The sequence below is a fragment of the Globicephala melas genome, chromosome 20 (genome assembly GCF_963455315.2).
Source record: "Globicephala melas chromosome 20, mGloMel1.2, whole genome shotgun sequence".
Classification (NCBI taxonomy): Eukaryota; Metazoa; Chordata; class Mammalia; order Artiodactyla; family Delphinidae; genus Globicephala; species Globicephala melas.
Window position 1 is genome coordinate 37,392,349 of NC_083333.1, and position 19,178 is coordinate 37,411,526.

Here is a 19,178-nt window from a genome sequence, read left to right on the forward strand (position 1 = left end):
TATCCCTGGCTGTAGTTTTCTGGGTCACTCTTGCTGTCCAAGCAAGAGGATGGATTCTCCCACACTTGGGAACCCGGCGACCCACCCCGGCAAGAGCTGCGTGTCAGTGGGGTGGCGCAGCAGCACCACCTAGTGGCAGTGAGCTGCAGCAAGCTATTTACTGACCAAATTAGTAGCTGGTCTAAGGATTTGGACACAACCTTGGAAGTCACCTAGTTCAGGGGTCCCTCCAACGCTTGCGTGTTGGTCACAGCATCCTCCTAGAAGCCTTCCCATGCCGTGCATTAGAGTAAAAGAATGAAAATCAAAATAGGAGAAAAGTTCTTAACTGTGATACTCCTCCAAGTTCACCTAGTGGTAAAAAGCAAAGTTTAAAAAGTGTCCCCACCGGCCTTCCCTGGTGGCACAGTGGTTGAGAGTTCGCCTGCCGATGCAGGGGACACGGGTTCATGCCCCGGTCCAGGAATATCTAACATGCCGCTGAGCCTGCGCGTCCGGAGCCTGTGCTCCGCAATGGGAGAGGCCACAGCAGTGAGAGGCCCGCGTACCGCTTAAAGAAAAAAAAAAAAAGGGTCCCCACCAAATCTAGATAGAACGCAGACCAGTGGTTAGTAAAGGCCTACGGCCGAGAGGTATGAAAGAAATGGGGAGTGACTGCTACAGGCTACAGGGTTCCATTTCAAGGTGATGAAAATGTTCTAAAATTGACTGCAGTGATGGTTGTACAAATCTGGGAGGATACTATCGAATAAAACCAGCGAAGTGTAATGGGGGAACTTTATGGAAATGTATCTCAGTAAGGTTGCTGCCAGAAAGGGTGAAAAGAATATCAAAAATTTCAAAAGAAAAAAGGGTCCTCAGAGCATATTGTCAGATTTTCTGTGTACTGTTTGACAACCTCCAGATACCCGTGGACAAGGGACTCAGGTCACTTCAAGATGTCATGCTTCCTTTCACTTGAAATCTACCTCCACAGGAGTATAAAGCTACCTGTCTTCAGAAACTCACATGCAAATATTCTCAGCCCTGTTAAGGCATTTTAAATAGATCAAAGTACATGACCCACAATATACAGAATTGACTCATGGACCCCCCACCATTACCCCCATATTCTTAGTATTCACACAGAGCTGCACCCCAGGTAAGCCTGGGAACTTCCTTTCCAGGCAAGGAAACTGGGAGTCAGAGGTTGAGTCCAGTTGAACCCAGCTAGTGAACGAGCAGAGCTCGAATTTCAGCCTTGGCCTTTGATTCCAGATTCAGAGCTCTCGTCATTCTGATAGGACAACCATACATCCCCTTTTATGCCCCACGTCCCTGCATAATTATTAGAAGCACCTCTTTCTCTCTCAAGGTAATAAATTCCAGTCACCTAACTCTGGGGCAGTCTTTTCCCTGGGGCTCTGCCTCATCTGTCATCAGGCTGATGCCTCAGGACTGAAGCTGTGTTCAGGCCAACAGCACCTCAGCACTTCCCAAAGCACCCACCAGCTCCCCAGACCCCTCACCTGCCCAGAATGGGTGAATCCACAGAAACAGGAAGTAAATTAGTGGTGGCCGGGGGCCGTGGGGAAGGGAGGAATAGGCATTGGATGCTCATGGATCCAGGGTTTCTTTTGGGGGTGATGAACAATTAGTAGGGTGGTCGCACAACTCTCTGAACATGCTAAAAATCACACTTTAAAAAAAAAGAAAAACAGTGAGTGTGGGACACAGCAATATGGTTTTTTAAACAAGCATCCCAAATGGTCTTATTAGCACTTCCCATGGTTAGAAAAGGACAGAGGATTCAGCAGGATTAGGTGAATAGAGTGGGAAAGATTAAACATAGCCCCCCATCCCACCCCACTTAACTGTTCCTGTAAATAATACTGATCAGTTTGTGGCCAGCACTGCTTTTCACACCTTAGACATCAAGATATCCCCAGGGAAACACCAGGCAAGGCATACAAAGGTCTCACAACCCTATGAGGTAGGTATTATCCTCATTTAACAGTTAAGCAAACTGAGGCTCAGAGATATGAAGTCAAAGAGTAACAGGCCTGAGGCCAAGCAGCTAGTGAGGACACAGCTGGGATGTGAACATGGCTTTCAGGGACCCAAGTCTTTGCTCAAACCCAGTACACTGAAGTGCTCCCCCCCATAAACCCCAAATAACCAGCTCCAAATTCACAGAAAGAGAAAGACAGTAGTTGAAAGTGTCATGTAAGGTAAGAATGGGGAGCACTGCTGAAAGCAGAAGGGCTGGGACAGCACCTCTGCGGGCTCTGCCTTTCGTACCAAGTGCCCTGGGAGTTTTCAATAGCAAGTCTGCTAAGATGGAGAGGGAAAGGGATTTTAAAGTAGTAGCTCGAGACATCCAGCACATGGCTGTCCTCTCCTCCTCCAGAGCAAGTTCTTTACTGTCCAACCAATCAACAAGTGTTTAATGAGGCACAGCACCGTACCACATACACGGTACTAAGCATAAACACAAACGTCTAAGACACGGTCCCTGCCAATTTGAGGCGTACAATCTAAATCTTTCTCAGGACTTAACTCCATGGTTAAAAATCAAATCTGGACCTCATTGCCAGTATTGCAAGGAACATTCTTTAAAGTCAATGTTTTAAGGAAAAAAACTCCACATTTATCATGGCACGAAATTTCTTCCTAGTAAGAGCAACTTCATTGTTATCAGTAAACAAGGTTTACTTTTGTTAAAATTCATCTTACATTCTCTTCCTCTGTAATCTGAAATGAAGATTTTTTTTGAAAAAGGAATTTTAAAAGGTAGTCGTGGAACAGCTTAGGTACAAATGTGGCCAACAGGTGTCTGAGCAAAAGAGCTCTAGACTACTGAGTGAATCCAGCTCATTTCCAGGCCATTGTTACAATTTTGAGGATAACATAAAGCACGTTTCCACGGAAGACATTGCTGCCAACCAGAAGAAGGAGTCAGTGCCACGGAGAGTGGTCTGGACGAGACATTCTTCATAGCGAAATTTAGCACCAACCAACTCGGCTGCTGGGAGTCTCGTTCCCCGAATGAACCTCTTGATTCTCTCACAAACTCTCAGAACTCACAGGTGTGTGGTTCTGGGAACACAGCTAACCTAAACTGCAAGTTGGGCTAAGATACTGTACACGGTGACGATTCCAGCCCGGGAGCGAGAACACTCAGCGCAGAGGCGTGGCGGCAGCAGCCTCAGGACACAGCCATGTAGGGACACAAACACAACGGCGCCTCCCCTCCTTAAAGCGGCCCTGCGAGCAAAAGCCTTGGCCGTGCACTGGGTTCCCATCCCCAAACGGTCTCCATTTGGCAAATACGAGGCAAGGAAGGGCAGGGCTAGATGATTTCTACTGTTACGGGGTCTAGTGTTACGGGGGTTTTTTCTAATGAAAAAAGATCACTGATTCCTCCCAATGAAGTACATTAAACCAGGGTGTCTGGGCTGGAAAATAACTTAAGCTCAGATCTTAACATCTTAACATCTTAACAACTTAACATCTGCGGTAAGCAAGGGCCTTTTTGTCTTTGAGGATCATTTGCCTTAAAGCACTGAGAAGTGAGCTGCTAGCTCTGGCAGTGATGGGAAAGAATGACAGTTCCTTCCTTTTTACGAAAGGATGCCAAGTCTGACAGGACCCCCAGGTATGCAGAGAGCCCACACCTGGACTAGAACCACACAAAGGAAGTCAGTCCACGGCCCACCCTCCCCCTTCTTCCCACCACGAAGACCACTCTGGCTATCGGGCACCAGGGAGCCCTCGGGACTCCTCCGTCGACTGCAAAACTGGTCACCAAAGCTATGGAAATGGAAGGTGGCATATAAAATGTAACGCTGGCTGTTTGTACCATGTAGGACTGGTTTCCTTAGAGGGCGTATAAGGCACCATGTGGGAAGCTGCTCCCACGCCCGGCCACGCGCCCACGCTCAGCTCCTCACACGCACACACGCACACAGCAGAGGCCAGCTGACTTTGCCACGACGCACAGGGAACACAGCGCTGCCCGTCACTTCTGGGTTTTGAGCTGGTTGGAGAGCCAGTCCAGGCCTTCGTAAAGCCCATCTCCACTGGTAGCACAAGTAGCCTGAATGTACCAGTTTCTCTGGCGGAGGGAATGTAAACCAAGCTTGTCCGTTATCTCTGCTGCGTTCATAGCATTGGGAAGATCCTTGAGAGAGAATATTCAAAAGTCAGTTGACAAATGTTATATCCTCATAATGGAACATTATGCTCTTCCCCCAACATCTGCCCTTAAGCCACAGTCTTATCTCTAGCCTTCCAGTGGCTCAGGCTCCAAACCTTGAAATCATCCTTAATTTTTTTTCTCTCTCTCTCTCTCTCCTCTCACAAACTCCACATGAGGAAATCCTACCAGCTCTACCCTCAAAATATATCCAGAATCTGGCCACTTCTCACCACCTGCACAGCTATACCTGGATCCCACCACCATCACTTCTCACTTGGGTTTTACTGAAATTACTTCCAAATTGGTCTCCAAGCTTCTGCTCTTGCTCCCAGAAAGTCTAAACACAACCCAGCAGTCAGTGAAAGTCAGTGAAAGTCATTCTTCTATCAAAACCCTGTGATATCTCCGTCTCTCTCGGGGTAACAGCCCGAGTCCTCAGGATGCTCTGCAAGGCCTTTGTGACCTGAGCCCCGTGACCCCTCCTAACTGTTCTGCTCTACCTACAGCCCTCACCACAAGTTACTATATTATAAAATTGACTTACTTAGTGTGTTTATTATCTGCCTCTTGTAACTAGAATGCAAACTTTACCAGGGCAGGAATCTCTATCTTGTTCTCTGATGTGTTCCAAGTGCCTAGAACTACACCTAGCACGTAGTAAGCTCAAACCAAATTTGAATAAATTAGCATTAAAGAACAAGGTAGATCTAGACGCAATGATTTGGAAGGACATCAAAGATATGCTAAGTGAAGAAGCAGGTTACAAAACAGAATGCAGAGGGCTTCCCTGGTGGCGCAGTGGTTGAGAACCTGCCTGCCAATGCAGGGGACAAGGGTTCGAGCCCTGGTCTGGGAAGATCCCACATGCCGCGGAGCAACTGTGCCCGTGAGCCACAATTACTGAGCCTGAGCATCTGGTGCCTGTGCTCTGCAACAACAGAGGCCGCGATAGTGAGAGGCCTGCGCACCACGATGAAGAGTGAGCCCCGCTTGCCACAACTAGAGAAAGCCCATGCACAGAAACGAAGACCCAACACAGCCATAAATAAATAAATAAATAAATACATTTGGGGGAAAAAAAAGTTATATAAAAAAAAACCAGAATGCAGAATATGATCTCCAGAATTTAAATATGAATACAATCATATAACTGCTCATACAGGCACAGAAAGTTTTATCTCTGCAAAGGAATATATGTTTTACCCTGAAGAGTGGGGCTAGAATGTTTCACTTGATATTGTGAACTGTCTGCATATTTATACCATGAGCATGTTCTGCTTTTATAATTAAAAAGAACAAATGTCATTTTCTTTTATGAAAGTCCGTTGTGTTCACTAGTGAACTTCAAACTGACATCGAATCTAATGGCCGAGTGAATGATGATCCACCCACCATTTAAAACCATGTTTACAAAGGGCTAGATGACAAGAGAAAATGCCTTCAATAAAGGGACAAAACAGGATGCAACACTGTCCAAACAGTAAGATCTCGATTACATAACGAATGTACGCATGGAGGAGAAAGTGCGGGGACACACATCAAAACATGCCCCTGGTTTATCTCAGGCTGGTACATTCCACGGGATTCTGCCTTCTTTTCCACGCTTAGTTCAGCTGCCTGAGGCTGGATGTTTCTACAACCTCCTCCTACTCCTCTTTCACTGCTTTTGGTTATATTTACACAGAAGCCGAGTTGCCCCAAGGATAGCCCCAGATGATCCAATCTCATCTCCTCCTTTGCTTCCCCCCATCCCCAATCCCGTCCCAGCTGCACTGGCTGCCTTCCTGCCGGCCTTCAGGTGTCATCTTATCAGATGTCCCCTTATCACAGAGGCATTCTAGTCCTTCCCCGCATCTGCCCCCTCCTCCACGACACTCCCCCCAGACATATTACCTGTGGTTTATTGACTGACTCTCCTCCCACTAGAACATAAACTCCATGAACACAGGTTTTTGTCTGTCTGGTTTACTGCTATATCTATATCACCAATACCTAAAACAATGCCTAGATCTTAGTAAATGCTCAGTCGATATTTGTTGAGCGAGTGAATGAATCTAAGACATGTTAACAAAGAGGTGGAGAGAAAGGCTAAGGACAGGAGAGAGGAAGGCAGGCAGCTAATTAGATATCTCTGTTTTTAAGTGAGCAGCTGGCAGTACCTTTCAGTCCCAGGATTCGGAAAGCTAGCGACATACCTGTTTATTCACAAACACCAATAAAACTGCATCTCTGAGCTCATCTTCGGCTAACATTCTGGTTAGTTCTTCTCGGGCTTCATTGACGCGCTCTCTGTCATTACTGTCGACCACAAAAATCAGACCTAGAAAGAAAGCACAAGTGTGTTAGTAATCTGAACCTGGGAAGGCAGCTGTTTATATCCTTACAGCGTCTCCCTGCTTACACATGTGGTTTCACCGAAAGCAATCAATACAGAAGGATATATAATCTTTAGAGTTGGGAAGCCTCCTGTACACCCAACTAGCCTTTTTCAGAGGCATCATAGCCCTTCACCAGATTAACAATAATAAGAATAGAGAGAGAAAAGGTTAGGCTTATTTTTAATCACTTCATTTCTACATCATGCCTACATGATGAAGACCCAATAAAAATCTATGGACATCCAAGTTCAGATAAGCTTCCCTGGTTGGCAATGCTCTGCGTATGTCACACAGCGATGTGCCAGAAGGGTAATGCATTCTGACCCCATGGGAAGAGGACGATGCAAGCTTTGTGGGTGGTACCTCTCAGATCTCGCCCTATGCAGCTCTTCCTTTGGCTGGTTCATTTGTATCCTTTTGCCATAACAGAACTGTAATTGTAAGTATAGCACTCCCCTGAGTCCTGTGAGTTGTTTTAATGAATATTGAACCTGAGGGGATATTTGGAACTGCCAAATTTGCAGACAGCTGGAAAGAAGTGAGGGTGGTCTGGGGAGTCCCGAATTTCCAGCTGGTGTCTGAAGTGAGGGAGTCTTGTGCCCTTAACCTGTGACGTATGGCCCAACCCCAGGTAGTGGTATCAGAAGTCTTCCCAGCATCCCACACTATACAGCAGCAGAGGAATCCCAGGAAGCAAAAGACAGGTCAGAGAAAGGGACCACCACACTGTATCTCAGGAAAGGTGGCTGAAACCTGCTCAGATCTGGTCACTGCCACATTGGCTGGAGGTAGAGGCGGGGCCAATAGGATCTCAGAGGAGGTGCCCAGGAGGGATCCAGCACACACTCCAGACACAGGATGCAAAAGACTCTCTTAGCAGTAGTCCACGTGACATTAATCGTAATAACAACTGGATGGTTAGCTGACAATAAGCCTTCTGTGAGACAAAAATGGGAAGTGGCTGCCAAAAGAACTAACTTGACCCTAGGCTGTATCAACAGTAGTGACAGCAGCTCAGTTTCTAAAATACGGGCAACAAAAAGCCGATGCTACAGTGCGTCCGTCAGAACATCCTGGGAATGTTACGTGGTTGGTGCTGGACCCCACACTCTAAGACACAAGTGAACTGGAGGGACAAAGAATGACTAGGATGGCAAAGGAATTAGATACCATGACATATGAAAAACAAATTTATATAACTGGAAATATTTTGCCTGGAGAAAAGATTCATTGAGGGGACTGACAGCTGTCTTCAAATATCTAGAAGCTGTGACATAAAGAGAGGTTCGACTTGTAAGGAGATGGAAGATCAGTGGGTAAAATTACAGGAGGTCAAGGCGATACGGAGTCAAGAGAAATGCAGGTGCAATGGGCTGCCTCAGGAGCGTGCCTGTCACTGAAGATGCTTGTGCCCAGCTTAAGTGGCAACTTGTGGGGACACTGCAGAAGGGATTCTGCTGACGGGAAGGGCAGTGGAATGAGAGGACCTCTGGGTTCCTTCTGACACTGAGATCGCACCACCATGTCTAGGAGGGAAAATCTGTGCTGGCCCTCGGCCCTTTCCCTCTGTGCTTCCCAGGCCCACCCAACAGCTGCCTGACCAGCTGTCTGGAGCAGCCCACTCTGGCAGACAGGAGTGCCCACAGCTTCTGAATGTCTGGGGCTTACACGAGACTCAAAGTCATGTCTGTTACATCACATCAGACCAAAAAAATGGAAAACATTCAAAACTCCCCCCCAAAGATTTGACAGGCTGCCAGTAAGTTCTGGACTCTGATCATAACTAAGCAAACGAGGTTATCCTGAAATTTGAGGAGATCCTTAGTCTCCAATGCAAAACTGACAGGGTGGAAGCTGACATATCATCCCTTTGCCATTTCTAATAGAAAGAAAGGTTTATAAATATTAGGTTCCATTTTATACTGTTTTTATTTAGATCCTTATGTGAGAAACAAAAGAACCTAGCCATCAGACTGACTACACTTCTGAACTAAGAAAACCTAGAAAAGGTAAATTTACAAATGAATAGTATGCTGTAATTTGTTTTTAGAAGTGGGGAGAAGAAAATTTAAATTAAAAAGGACAGCCTGGGGCTTCCCTAGTGGCACAGTGGTTCAGAGTCCGCCTGCCTGCCTGCCTGCCTATGCAGGGGACACGGGTTCATGCCCCGGTCTGGGAAGATCCCACATGCCGCGGAGCGGCTGGGCCCATGAGCCATGGCCGCTGAGCCTGCGCATCTGGAGCCTGTGCTCCGCAATGGGAGAGGCCACAACAGTGAGAGGCCCGCGTACTGCAAAAATAAAAATAAAAATAAATTAAAAAATAAAAAGGACAGCCTGACTGTTGGGAAGTTGGCAGGAAAAATAGGGGCAACATGCAAGATTACTAATGGCTGAAGTGTTTGGACCCACCAGACAGCAAATCCATTCTTCAAAAGTCACCATTTGCTAATTTCATGAAGCGTCTAAACCACCCACCACAAGGTCCTAGAATACAGCCAGTTAGTTCTCCACCATCACAGCAGGAGTTACTGAAACTCAATAAAATTAGGCTTGTTATAGGACTCCTTTGATGTAATATAACTCACATTCTAACTGGATCACTCTGACTCCTTTGTGAGGAAGACCTTAAAGGGTCAATGGAGTGAAAAGGAGCTCATTTAGGCAGCTCTGCTGGGGTCCAGGGGACTGGAGGGGCAGTGGTGGAGATGTGGTCAATTCTGAATATAGTTTGGAGAGAAGCCAACAGGATTTTCTAATATGTGAAGAGTAAAAGGAAGAAATATTACTCAGCCATTAAATAAAAAAGAATCTTGCCATTTGCAGCAATAGGACGGACCTAGAGGGTCATGGTGATCATTTTGTAATGCACAAAAATATTGAATCACTATGTAGTAACCTGAACCTAACATAATATTGTAGGCCAATTAATAAATAAAATAAAAACGAAAGGAAAAAGTATGAATTTTTCTGTAATAAAAATCACCTTCCCTTTGGCGTAGGGAAGGGGCATGGAGAAGAGAAATGTAGTAATCCTTCTCATCCACGTTAATTATGACCACAAGCCCAGGGAACTATACATCCACAGAAAAATGTGGGCAGCACTTTAGTATTATGCAATTTTCAGGGACAGCAAAAAAAAAAAAAAAATTAGGCTTGTTATAAATAGAAGATTGAAAACAAACAGGCATTTCTACTTGGTGACTGAGTGTGACAACTCTTAATAAGGTGGGTAAAGGGAACCCTGCCTGAGAATGAGGACAAAAAAACCTCTAGTAATTTGGACTCTGTGACAGTTAATTTTATGTGTCAACTTGACTGGGCCACAGGGTGCCCAGACATTTGGTCAAACAGTATTCTGGGTGTGTGTGGCAGGGTGTTTCTGGATGAGATGAACATTTGAATCAGGACACTGAGTACAGCAGATTGCACTCCTCAGTGTGCTCTAGTCCAATCCAATGAAGGCCTGATTAGAACAAAAGAGAGGACGAAAGAATTCAGTCGTCTTGGAGCTGGGATATGCATCTTCTGCCTTTGGAATGGAACTTAATCATCAGCTCTCCCGGGTCTCCAGCCTCTGCCAACTACAGATCCCGGGACTCCTCGGCCTCCACAACCATGTAAGCCAATTCCTTATAAGAAATCACATACAAGCACACATATATATACACAAAAACATATGTGCAAACATGTATGGATAGCCATCCATCATACTGATTCTGTTTTTCTGGAGAACCCAGACTAATACAGGTTCCTGAGTGCCCACTACCTTCCAACCACAGAACTAAGCATTTTATAAAATTAATCTCATTCAAGCCAAATGATCCAGCACAGTAGGTATTCACCTCCATTTTATAGATGAGGAAATCGAGACAGGAAAGATTACCTAACTTTCCCAAGGTTTCATAGCAGAGCTGTGGTTCAAACCCACATTTTCTACTTTTATCACTGGTGAGGAATTACAATAGTTTGACCAATATGGCAAGTGCCAATCCAGGTTAAATGGGCACTCTGAGTATCAAAAAGCATATTGTCTGCAACGGATTGAAACACAAAGACATAAAAATCTAAGAGTCATCATGGAAGGTTGCTAGGGTATCGAGTTGTTTCTCTAAAAATCAATAAAGGGAAAGAATTAAACATTTTTCCTGCCTTTCTCATATAAACTATATTTCAGAGAAAGCAAATACCTGATGAAGGGATTCTTTGTTTAGAAGGATTTCAGCTTAATAGACTCAGATGGAATGACAGAAAAAAATGGAGGGATAAACTGTTGGAGAGTAGCAGACAACTAAAGAGACATAACAATGAAAGGCAACGTGTAAACTTTGATTCCTTCGCAAACAAATCAAATGTGAAAAGGACGTATTTGATACAACTGGAAAAATCTGAATAAGGACTGGGTACCAGATACTAAAGAAAGAATGTTAATTTTGGAAGTGTGATAATGCATGGAGATTATGTTTTAAAAATGTCTTTATCAGTTTGAAATAAACACTGAAGGATGTATGAATAAAAGGCATCATGTCTGGCATTTGCTGTAACACACTCTGGGCAAAACGCTGATAACTGTTGAAGCTGGGTGATGAGTACGTGGGGATTTGTTAAGTATCCTCTTCCTTTTTTGCTTTAAATTTTCCACTAACAAAACTGAAAAAAGAAAAGATAAACGCTCTATTTTGAGGAAAGACATTCTAAATCTATAGGCTAAGGAAATAAGTACAAATAGAGTTAAGTGTTAAAGGTAATACCTAAAATAATGATACAAAATATAAAGGGACAGTCGACTCGGGTATTTGATCTGAAAATATCAATAAATATGGGTCTTTACTATGAAACACATGCAATGAAAACACCATAGGTAGTAGAATCTTCAAAATTAAAAGAGTCCAAATAAATTCTAAAATAAGTATGTAGATGCCAGGTGGTTATGATTCTACGTGAGAATCAGGGTGTAAAAACCATATGAACAGCTTACAGATATCTTGACAGGTGATACTCTGTAAGGTATATCATTTATCCAAAATACAATCAATGAAAAAAACTCAAATAGATTGATAGGGGACTGGGACACGTTAAAACCCCAAATTTTAAGAAACCAGTGATAAGGAAATAAGGTAATGATCTGGGATATTCATGCTTATTCCAGCACTTGTAGAATAACAGCGCAGTAGGGAGGCACTGTGGCCACAGAGGATGCTGGGATTTGGGATTCCAGCCATCCCTGTTCACTTCTTTCTCTCCATAGGGATGATTTTCAAATATTCTCCACAGGTTTAAAAGAGTGTACTGAGTTCAAGTTCTTCAAAAATTGGTACTTCATCAAAGGCACATACAACTTTCAATTAACCAAAAGATGAAATTCATTAGAACAACCATTTTCTAACTGTTCTGGATTAAGAGGAGATTCCTATATAAGGCATTAACGCCCAAGTACTTTTTCAAGGAAGGCAGGGACCACTTCTCAAAAAGAAACCTCCCCAGTAAGTGTAAGTGGGTCAGCAGAAAAGAAGGAATGACTGACAGTCCAAATAAAGCAGCGCGCCGCAAGGTTTTGCTTCAAGCGTCGACCTTTAGGTGCGTTTAACAGAAATGGTTGCAAGGCTAGAACTGGATAATCTCTACCTTGTGTGTTCTGGAAATAATGTCGCCACAAAGGTCTGATTTTGTCCTGGCCACCAACATCCCAGACTGTGAAGCTGATGTTTTTATATTCTACCGTCTCCACGTTGAAACCTAAATTGGGAAGGTGGAGAAAGTGTTTAATGAAGACTTCTCCTGGTTCAACAATTCGAAATAATTTCAGCTAACATTCGGACAGTACTTTTCATTTACAACGCAGCTTGCCGGTCAAAGATCCATAGCTTACAAAACAGAATGTGTTAGTCAGCTTTCTCCCCCATGCATTGTGACAGGTGTCTCCAACCTTCTCCACTCCCTCCGGCCTCCCTCCTCACACCTCCCCTCCCCTCCCCTCCCAGCAGCTCTTCCTGCATACTTCAGAGCAAACAAGAGCCATCAATGGGACTGCTTCCACTTCCCACCACACACTGTAGAAACCCAACTACATCTTCACCCACCCTTTTCTCCCTCCCTCTTGGAGCAATGGAAGGGGGCAACTAGCTAATGCCAATCCCATCCCCCCATGTGCTGGATCCAATTCACCCACGCTGTCCGGAACCTTCAAAATCTCCAACCTGTTTAAGTCTTTTGCATCTTTCAAAAAAGATGACTCCACACCTTCACGCGCCACCACCCTCTATTCTCCCTTTTAAAGTCAAACTTCTCTAAGACGTTTAGCTACCTTCACTGTGCCAACTTTGTCAGCTCTCACCCAATACACCTTAGTTCTACTTTACCATGTTTCGCTGGTTTTGCCAAGGTCACCAAGGTCACCATGTCAATAAATCTGACAAATGCTTTCCAGTTTTTATGTGATTTGATTTTATATCTGACACTACTGCTCACTCCCTCCTTGAAACTCTTCCCTGGCTTCCCATTTTTCTTCTTCTGTTTCCATGGCTGTACCTTCTCAGTCTCTTTAGTGAGCTCAGCCACATCTGATTGATCTTTAAATGATGCTTAGTTCAAAATCATTTACATAGAACTGTTGCACATAACCTAAACATCCATCACTGGAAATTTGTTAAACATATAGCCACATAATGGAATACTATCTAGTTACTAAAATTTCATGTGGATCTGTACTGATTATTAAGCCCCCAAACATAGTGGCTTAGAACAATGATTTTCCCCCCTACCCAATTCTGTGGGTTGCCTGGGCTTCCTCTTGTAGATGCATTCAACTATTGAGTCCTTTGGGGGCTAGGCTGGACGTCTCTCTCTCCAGGTGGTCTTTTTATTCCCAAGGAGCACTGAGCTTCCTCACGTGGTGGTGGTAGTGTTCCGAAAGAACAAACCCCAAGACACAGCACTTATCAAATCTTTGTGTGAATCACATTTGCTGATGTGCCCTTGGCCAAAGCAAGTCACACGGCCAACCAAGCTCAGCACCACTGTGGAAGGGGACTGCACAGGGGTATGGCTACTGAGTGGCATGATTCATTGGGCACCATTAGTTTAACAATCTACCACAAAATCAGTATCCAATTCATTCACCAAATATTTCCTGGACATCTATTATGTGTCACGCATTTTGCTAGGCGCCTGGGGACAGTGGTGAACAACGCAGACATGATTCTTGCTCTTATTCACACTTTTGGAAGAGAGACAGTGAGCAAGCAATGACAAATGTGCTCAGAGTTACTAAGAAGTTCAGGTTGCTATGGAAACTTAAAACAGGGGAAAACCCGTCCAAGGGATCAGGAAAGGCGACCCTGAGAAATGATGCTTAAACTGAGAGGGAGAGAATGAGCTGGCATTAGCTACGTAAAGGCGGGGAGGGGGGGTAAAAAAGAAGGCAGGAAAGCATTCCACAGAGAGGAAATGACATAGAAAGAGATCCAAACACATTGTTTAACGCAGAGTAAGTTGGAAGACAGCATGCATATGACTTCACAAAGATATTCACCAAAGTCACAGTGTTTTTTAACACTCGTTTAGATTTTTTTTGTATGTATGACATTATGGAAGCATGAATTATTTTTATAATTGGAGAAAACCAAGTAATTATGCTATTTCATTTTGGACTAATAACATTTTTAAAATTATGGGTATGAACACTTTCTCCATCTGGTTTCCTGTTCCTTTAAGTGCTGCAATCTCTGCAGCTAACTGCCCAAGTTGGAAGTTGATCGTTGGCTCCTGTGCCTAATCCAACATTCGGAACACTACTGACATTCACATGCCATCCTGGGGAGGCTATTCTCGCTCAGGAGTTTGGATCTGGAGGCAGCTGATGAGGCACAGACTAAGTGCTGTCAAAACTGCCTTTGAGGGGCTTCTCTGGTGGTGCAGCGGTTAAGAGTCCGCTTGCCAATTCAGGGGACATGGGTTTGAGCCCTGGTCCGGGAAGATCCCACATGCTGCAGAGCAACTAAGCCCGTGCGCCACAACTACTGAGCCTGCACTCTGGAGCCCGCGAGCCACAACTACTGAGCCTGCGCTCTAGAGCCCACAAGCCACAACTGCTGAAGCCTGAGCGCCTAGAGCCCGTGCTCTGCAACAAAAGAAGCCACCGCAATGATAAGGCTGTGCACCACAATGAAGAGTAGCCCCCGCTCACTATAACTAGAGAAAGCCCTCGCACAGCAACGAAGACCCAATGCAGCCAAAAAAAAATAAAATAAAATAAATAAATTTGTAAAAAAACAACAAAAAAAACCCCTGCCTTTGCAAAAGTCTTAAATAGCTGACAAAACACAGTGCTGATTCGCAGGAATAACTACACCGCCAGATAGTCCTCCAGCATTTGAACAAATCAGATTCTTCACTTGACCACCAGCTCAAAAAAAATCATACTACATCTTTAAACACTAGGAACATACTTGGTATGGAGAGATGCTTCCACTTAGAAAAGCCAGCTGGAAGAAAGATGGATTTTAATAATCATTATCTTTTTTTTTTTTTTTGGCCAAGCAGATAGGGTTAAACTTGTTCCACCTAAATGTGTTCGTATGACTCCCCTGTAAACCTAGCAATGTGCCAGAGATGCCAGGGAGCAATTAGGAAATTGTATATTACCTGGTTTTGGCCTCAAAACCGCTCTTGGGGCAGACAAGATTTTCCCCCCAAAAATTCAATAATGCAAGAAGTATGTAAAAGTATAACATACTAAAGTGTAAACTGGTCTTGTCATAGGTCGTTAACATACCTATCGTAGGGATGGTAGTCACAATCTCTCCCAGCTTCAATTTATACAAGATGGTGGTTTTTCCAGCGGCATCCAAACCCACCATAAGAATCCGCATCTCTTTTTTCCCAAATAGACTTTTAAACAGTTTTTCAAAAACGTTCCCCATTGTAACTGAATTCTGTGACCTGAAGGAAAAGAAAGGCAAATCAAGTAATTGTTCTTTGCAGAGATATAGAAACATAAATACAAGATATATACATGAAATACAAGTCTCCATTAGAGGTGGCTCCTAGTAAATACTGAACAATTTTAAGTATAGTTTGGCCAGTAAGGAGTAGAGTATCTTGTTTTCACAGGGAAACTCAACTAAGCCTTTTGATGCCTTGCCAAAAAATTCTCTTTTCCACTGCAGCATCCAAGTGGGATACGTGAAGCACAGTCTCAATGGTGGCAGGCTTTAGTCATCTTAAGTATGAAAGCAATGTCACAACAGACACAACTAACACTTCTGAAAGGAGAACTCGGGACGCAGAGAACCAGTTTATTTTACCCGATGTGAAGCAAAGTCTTTCAGGCCGGTTAAATATCAGCACCTTTTAGAAATTCAGTAGCTGCCTTTGGCTAGCAGACAGTATCAAGACCCAGAAAAGAACCTAAAAAACTTCAGAGGTGAGGAAATACAGCACTGGGAAACTGCACTGCTAACAGAGAAATTAACTAGGCAAAGAGTAGAGGAGACACCATAGCATCCAGTGTCGACCATCACCTTACTCTTAATTATTTTTAGCTTTTTTGGAAACAATTCACGCACATATAAACATAAATGATAACGTACAGTTCAGTGAAATGTCATGAACCAAATCAAAAAAAGATGATTACCAGCGACCCAGATCTCCTTGTGCCCCTTCCCAGTTGTACTGTCTACAACTCTAACCTTGCTCCTGGAAGTCTACAAAGATCCTTCAAAGAGAAATAAAAAATCCTCGTTTCCCTTTAAACTGCTAACCATAGGAAAACTTTATTCCTGGGCAGAGCAGGGTTAAGACAGAATAAGGACAGCCCATCTCCTATTCATTGGGACCCTAGGGACCTCAGAGGGGAGGTCACCAAGTTCCAGAGACCCACCTCTGAAATTCAACTGTGTCCTACAGTAGCTTAACTTCATGGATGATGTCTAAGCACATACCATTTTATTCTACGACCTGGGAAAAAGAGCAGAGCATTTATCCTGTACATAAATTAGGTACAGGGGAACTGCTACAACCAAAGAATAATGATGAATGTTTTAATCATTCATAGAGGGGCCATACAGAAAGTATATAGAAGTCCAATGCACTATGGCACTCAAAATCTTGTTGGGCGACAAAACTAAAGATTCCTTATCTTCGTTTCCGAAAAAAGATAAATCTCACAGATTAGAAAAAAACAGTGAGGAACATTCTGGGGGAGGGAAGGTACTTGCCACTTAGATGTCCTATGAAGCAAATACTTGATTCCTCCTCCCAACTACAGCACACCTCCAAGGTTTTCCCTCCTGCTTCTCTTTTCCTCTTTTTCCTACTCATCTGCCAGAGGCGGCCAGAGCCCGCTGCGCTGCTAGAGACCCTCTGGAAGACGCCGGCGACCCTGGCGCCTCTTTGGCACGCTCACCTCCCCTACCACAAGCACCAGCTGTCCATCAGGGAGAACTGCGTGGAGATCTCCAGGACACGAACCAGAGCGGGTGGCCAAGTGGGCGTGCGCAGCGGACAGGCACGCGCGCTGGGTCCCCGGGGAAGGCGTCCGAGTGTCCTTTCTGCCCAGCCGCCAGGCCGCTTCCTCTCGACCTCCGGGCCCCGGGGAGAGCAGAGGGCCCAGCGACGGACGAGCCAAGCCTCTCTCGATCCCCGCAGCCCCTGGCCTACACGAGGGCGGAGAAGGGACAAGATCCTTTTCTGCAAGCCACCCGCTGCTCTCTAGCTTCCCGACCTCTGACGGTGCGGAAATCCAGCCAGGCCTTGAGTGCCGCAACCCGCTCTCCCCACTCCGCGACTCACCGGTCCCCAAACTGACCACGGGTACCAATACCGCGGCCTTTAAAGGATTTCTGATCCTCTCTGCGAAATGGCGACAGGCTTGGGGCGGGAACAGTAACCAACCAATCACCCGTCGCCTCTTGGAGCTTTTGTACCAGTGAGCGCGAGGTTCCGTGAGTGACAACAAATCTTGCCAATGCAAAGGACAATAGGAGCCGGGGAGGGAGGACACCCGCCCCTCGCGACCTAGGCGACGGCACGAAGCTCTGGAAATGCCGGCTTAATCTTCCAATGACAGCTCACCGGGTCCTGGCGAGACACGCCCACATGCCCCGCCCCTAGGCTGTGCACGACCAATCAAAAAAGTAAAAAGATTTCCGGTTTGCTCCGCCAATCAACTCGGAAAAATTCAAAGGATTGAACTAACCCCATTCGGACCAACTGGGTAGGGGCATGTGGGCGGGGCCAAGCTCGTAGTGCTATTTAAGGAAATTTGCTGAGGTTGAGCTAAAAGTAGAAACTAGTTTGGGGCGTTGTTTTGTGTGGGAAACATCCAGACAAGACACCGAAATTAGGCATAAGGAAGGTTTCCTGTTCAGTCTGAAGCTAGACAGCCGCCCTGCTTTTGAACAGGTTTTCAACAGTTGGGGAAAATACTAGCCACCTGCACCTGCGTTCAGGAGCACAGAACCACAGTCCTCAATTCCTGAGAAATACCCTCAATAACTCAGCCCCCTAATGCCAACTTGGTTCACTAAAAAGTTTACAAACGCCCGTAAATGGTACATAACTGTTCCTAATGGTACATAAACAGAGAAACTAACATCTATTGAACGTGGTATGTGCCAGGAAATATGTTAAGGACTTCACCTGCGTGACCACAAAGCCCCGTTAGTTGGAATCTACTATTATTCCCATTTTACAAAGGGGAAAATTAAGTAACCGGGCAGAGTTTTAAGCCTAGGTCTGTCTGATACCTTAATCTTTTTAATCAAATGCTTTCCTGATCACAATGACTGTATATATGAGGGTAAATATAAGTACATATGAGAGGTTTTTCTACATGACTCCTTTCAAATTATATTTTTTCCTAACTATAAAAAAAGTCATTTTAAAAAATATAATGAAAAAAAAAGACACTTCCCACCAGAGAGAGAGAGGAAAAAGAGGAGGAAGAGGAAAAAAATTGCCCATCATCCTATCATCCAGAGGCAATCACTGCTACCATTTTGGTTTATTCCTTTCCAGTCATTTTTCCATGAAATTTTTACATAGTTCAGATTATGAATATGTACAATTTTGTCTTTTTCACTTAATATTTTAATTTGAGCATTTTCCAGATTGTTTAACATTTTTCTTACAAACGTTTTTGATAGCTGTGTGATATTCCATCATATGGATATTCTGATTTATTTAATCATTTTCATGTAGTTGTCAAAGAAAAAAATTAATCGGTTGATCTAAGAAAGACATGGACAATTTTATTAAAGCCAAATTAAGGAGCATAACCCAGGAACAGCCCCTCAGAAAGCTCCAAGAACTGTTCTGCCCGTTAAAGTTCAAAGCACAGTTATATAAATTTTTTGAGACAGAGGGGGCTGTACATTAAATGACGTATTACTTTTTATAGGTTTTTAAAATAAATTTATTTATTTATTTATTTTTGGCTGCATTAGGTCTTTGTTGCTGCGTGCAGCCTTTCTCTAGTTGCAGGGATTGGGGGCTACTCTTTGTTGCGGTGCCCGGGCTTCTCATTGCGGTGGCTTCTCTTGCTGCTGAACGTGGGCTCTAGGCACACAGGCTTCAGTAGTTGCAGCACGAGGGCTCAGTAGTTGTGGCTTGCGGCCTCTA

The 19,178-nt window shown here is 44.4% G+C and overlaps 1 protein-coding gene across 33 annotated transcripts in view; it reads right to left on the bottom strand.

Annotated features, from left to right (window-relative positions):
- LOC115849110 (ADP-ribosylation factor 2) overlaps window positions 1–17,435 on the bottom strand; it is a 199,279-nt gene extending 181,844 nt beyond the window's left edge. For 25 of the 33 annotated variants that reach the window (XR_009560226.1, XR_009560231.1, XR_009560230.1 and 22 more), the window contains exons 1-4: window positions 16,963–17,395; window positions 15,331–15,497; window positions 12,183–12,293; window positions 6,376–6,500 (exon numbers count right to left, since the gene is read on the bottom strand). Coding sequence is in view for 20 of the 33 variants with exons in the window: in XM_060290069.1 (XP_060146052.1) it covers window positions 6,376–6,500; window positions 12,183–12,293; window positions 15,331–15,478 (384 nt within the window). In the remaining 13 variants the exon portion in view is untranslated. Of the gene's footprint in view, window positions 1–584; window positions 4,163–6,375; window positions 6,501–12,182; window positions 12,294–15,330; window positions 15,498–16,774; window positions 16,906–16,962 lie in introns of those variants that run through there. The other 8 variants (XM_060290064.1, XM_060290058.1, XM_030850062.2 and 5 more) reach the window with 7 other exon arrangements.
- Window positions 17,436–19,178: the final 1,743 nt, after the last annotated feature.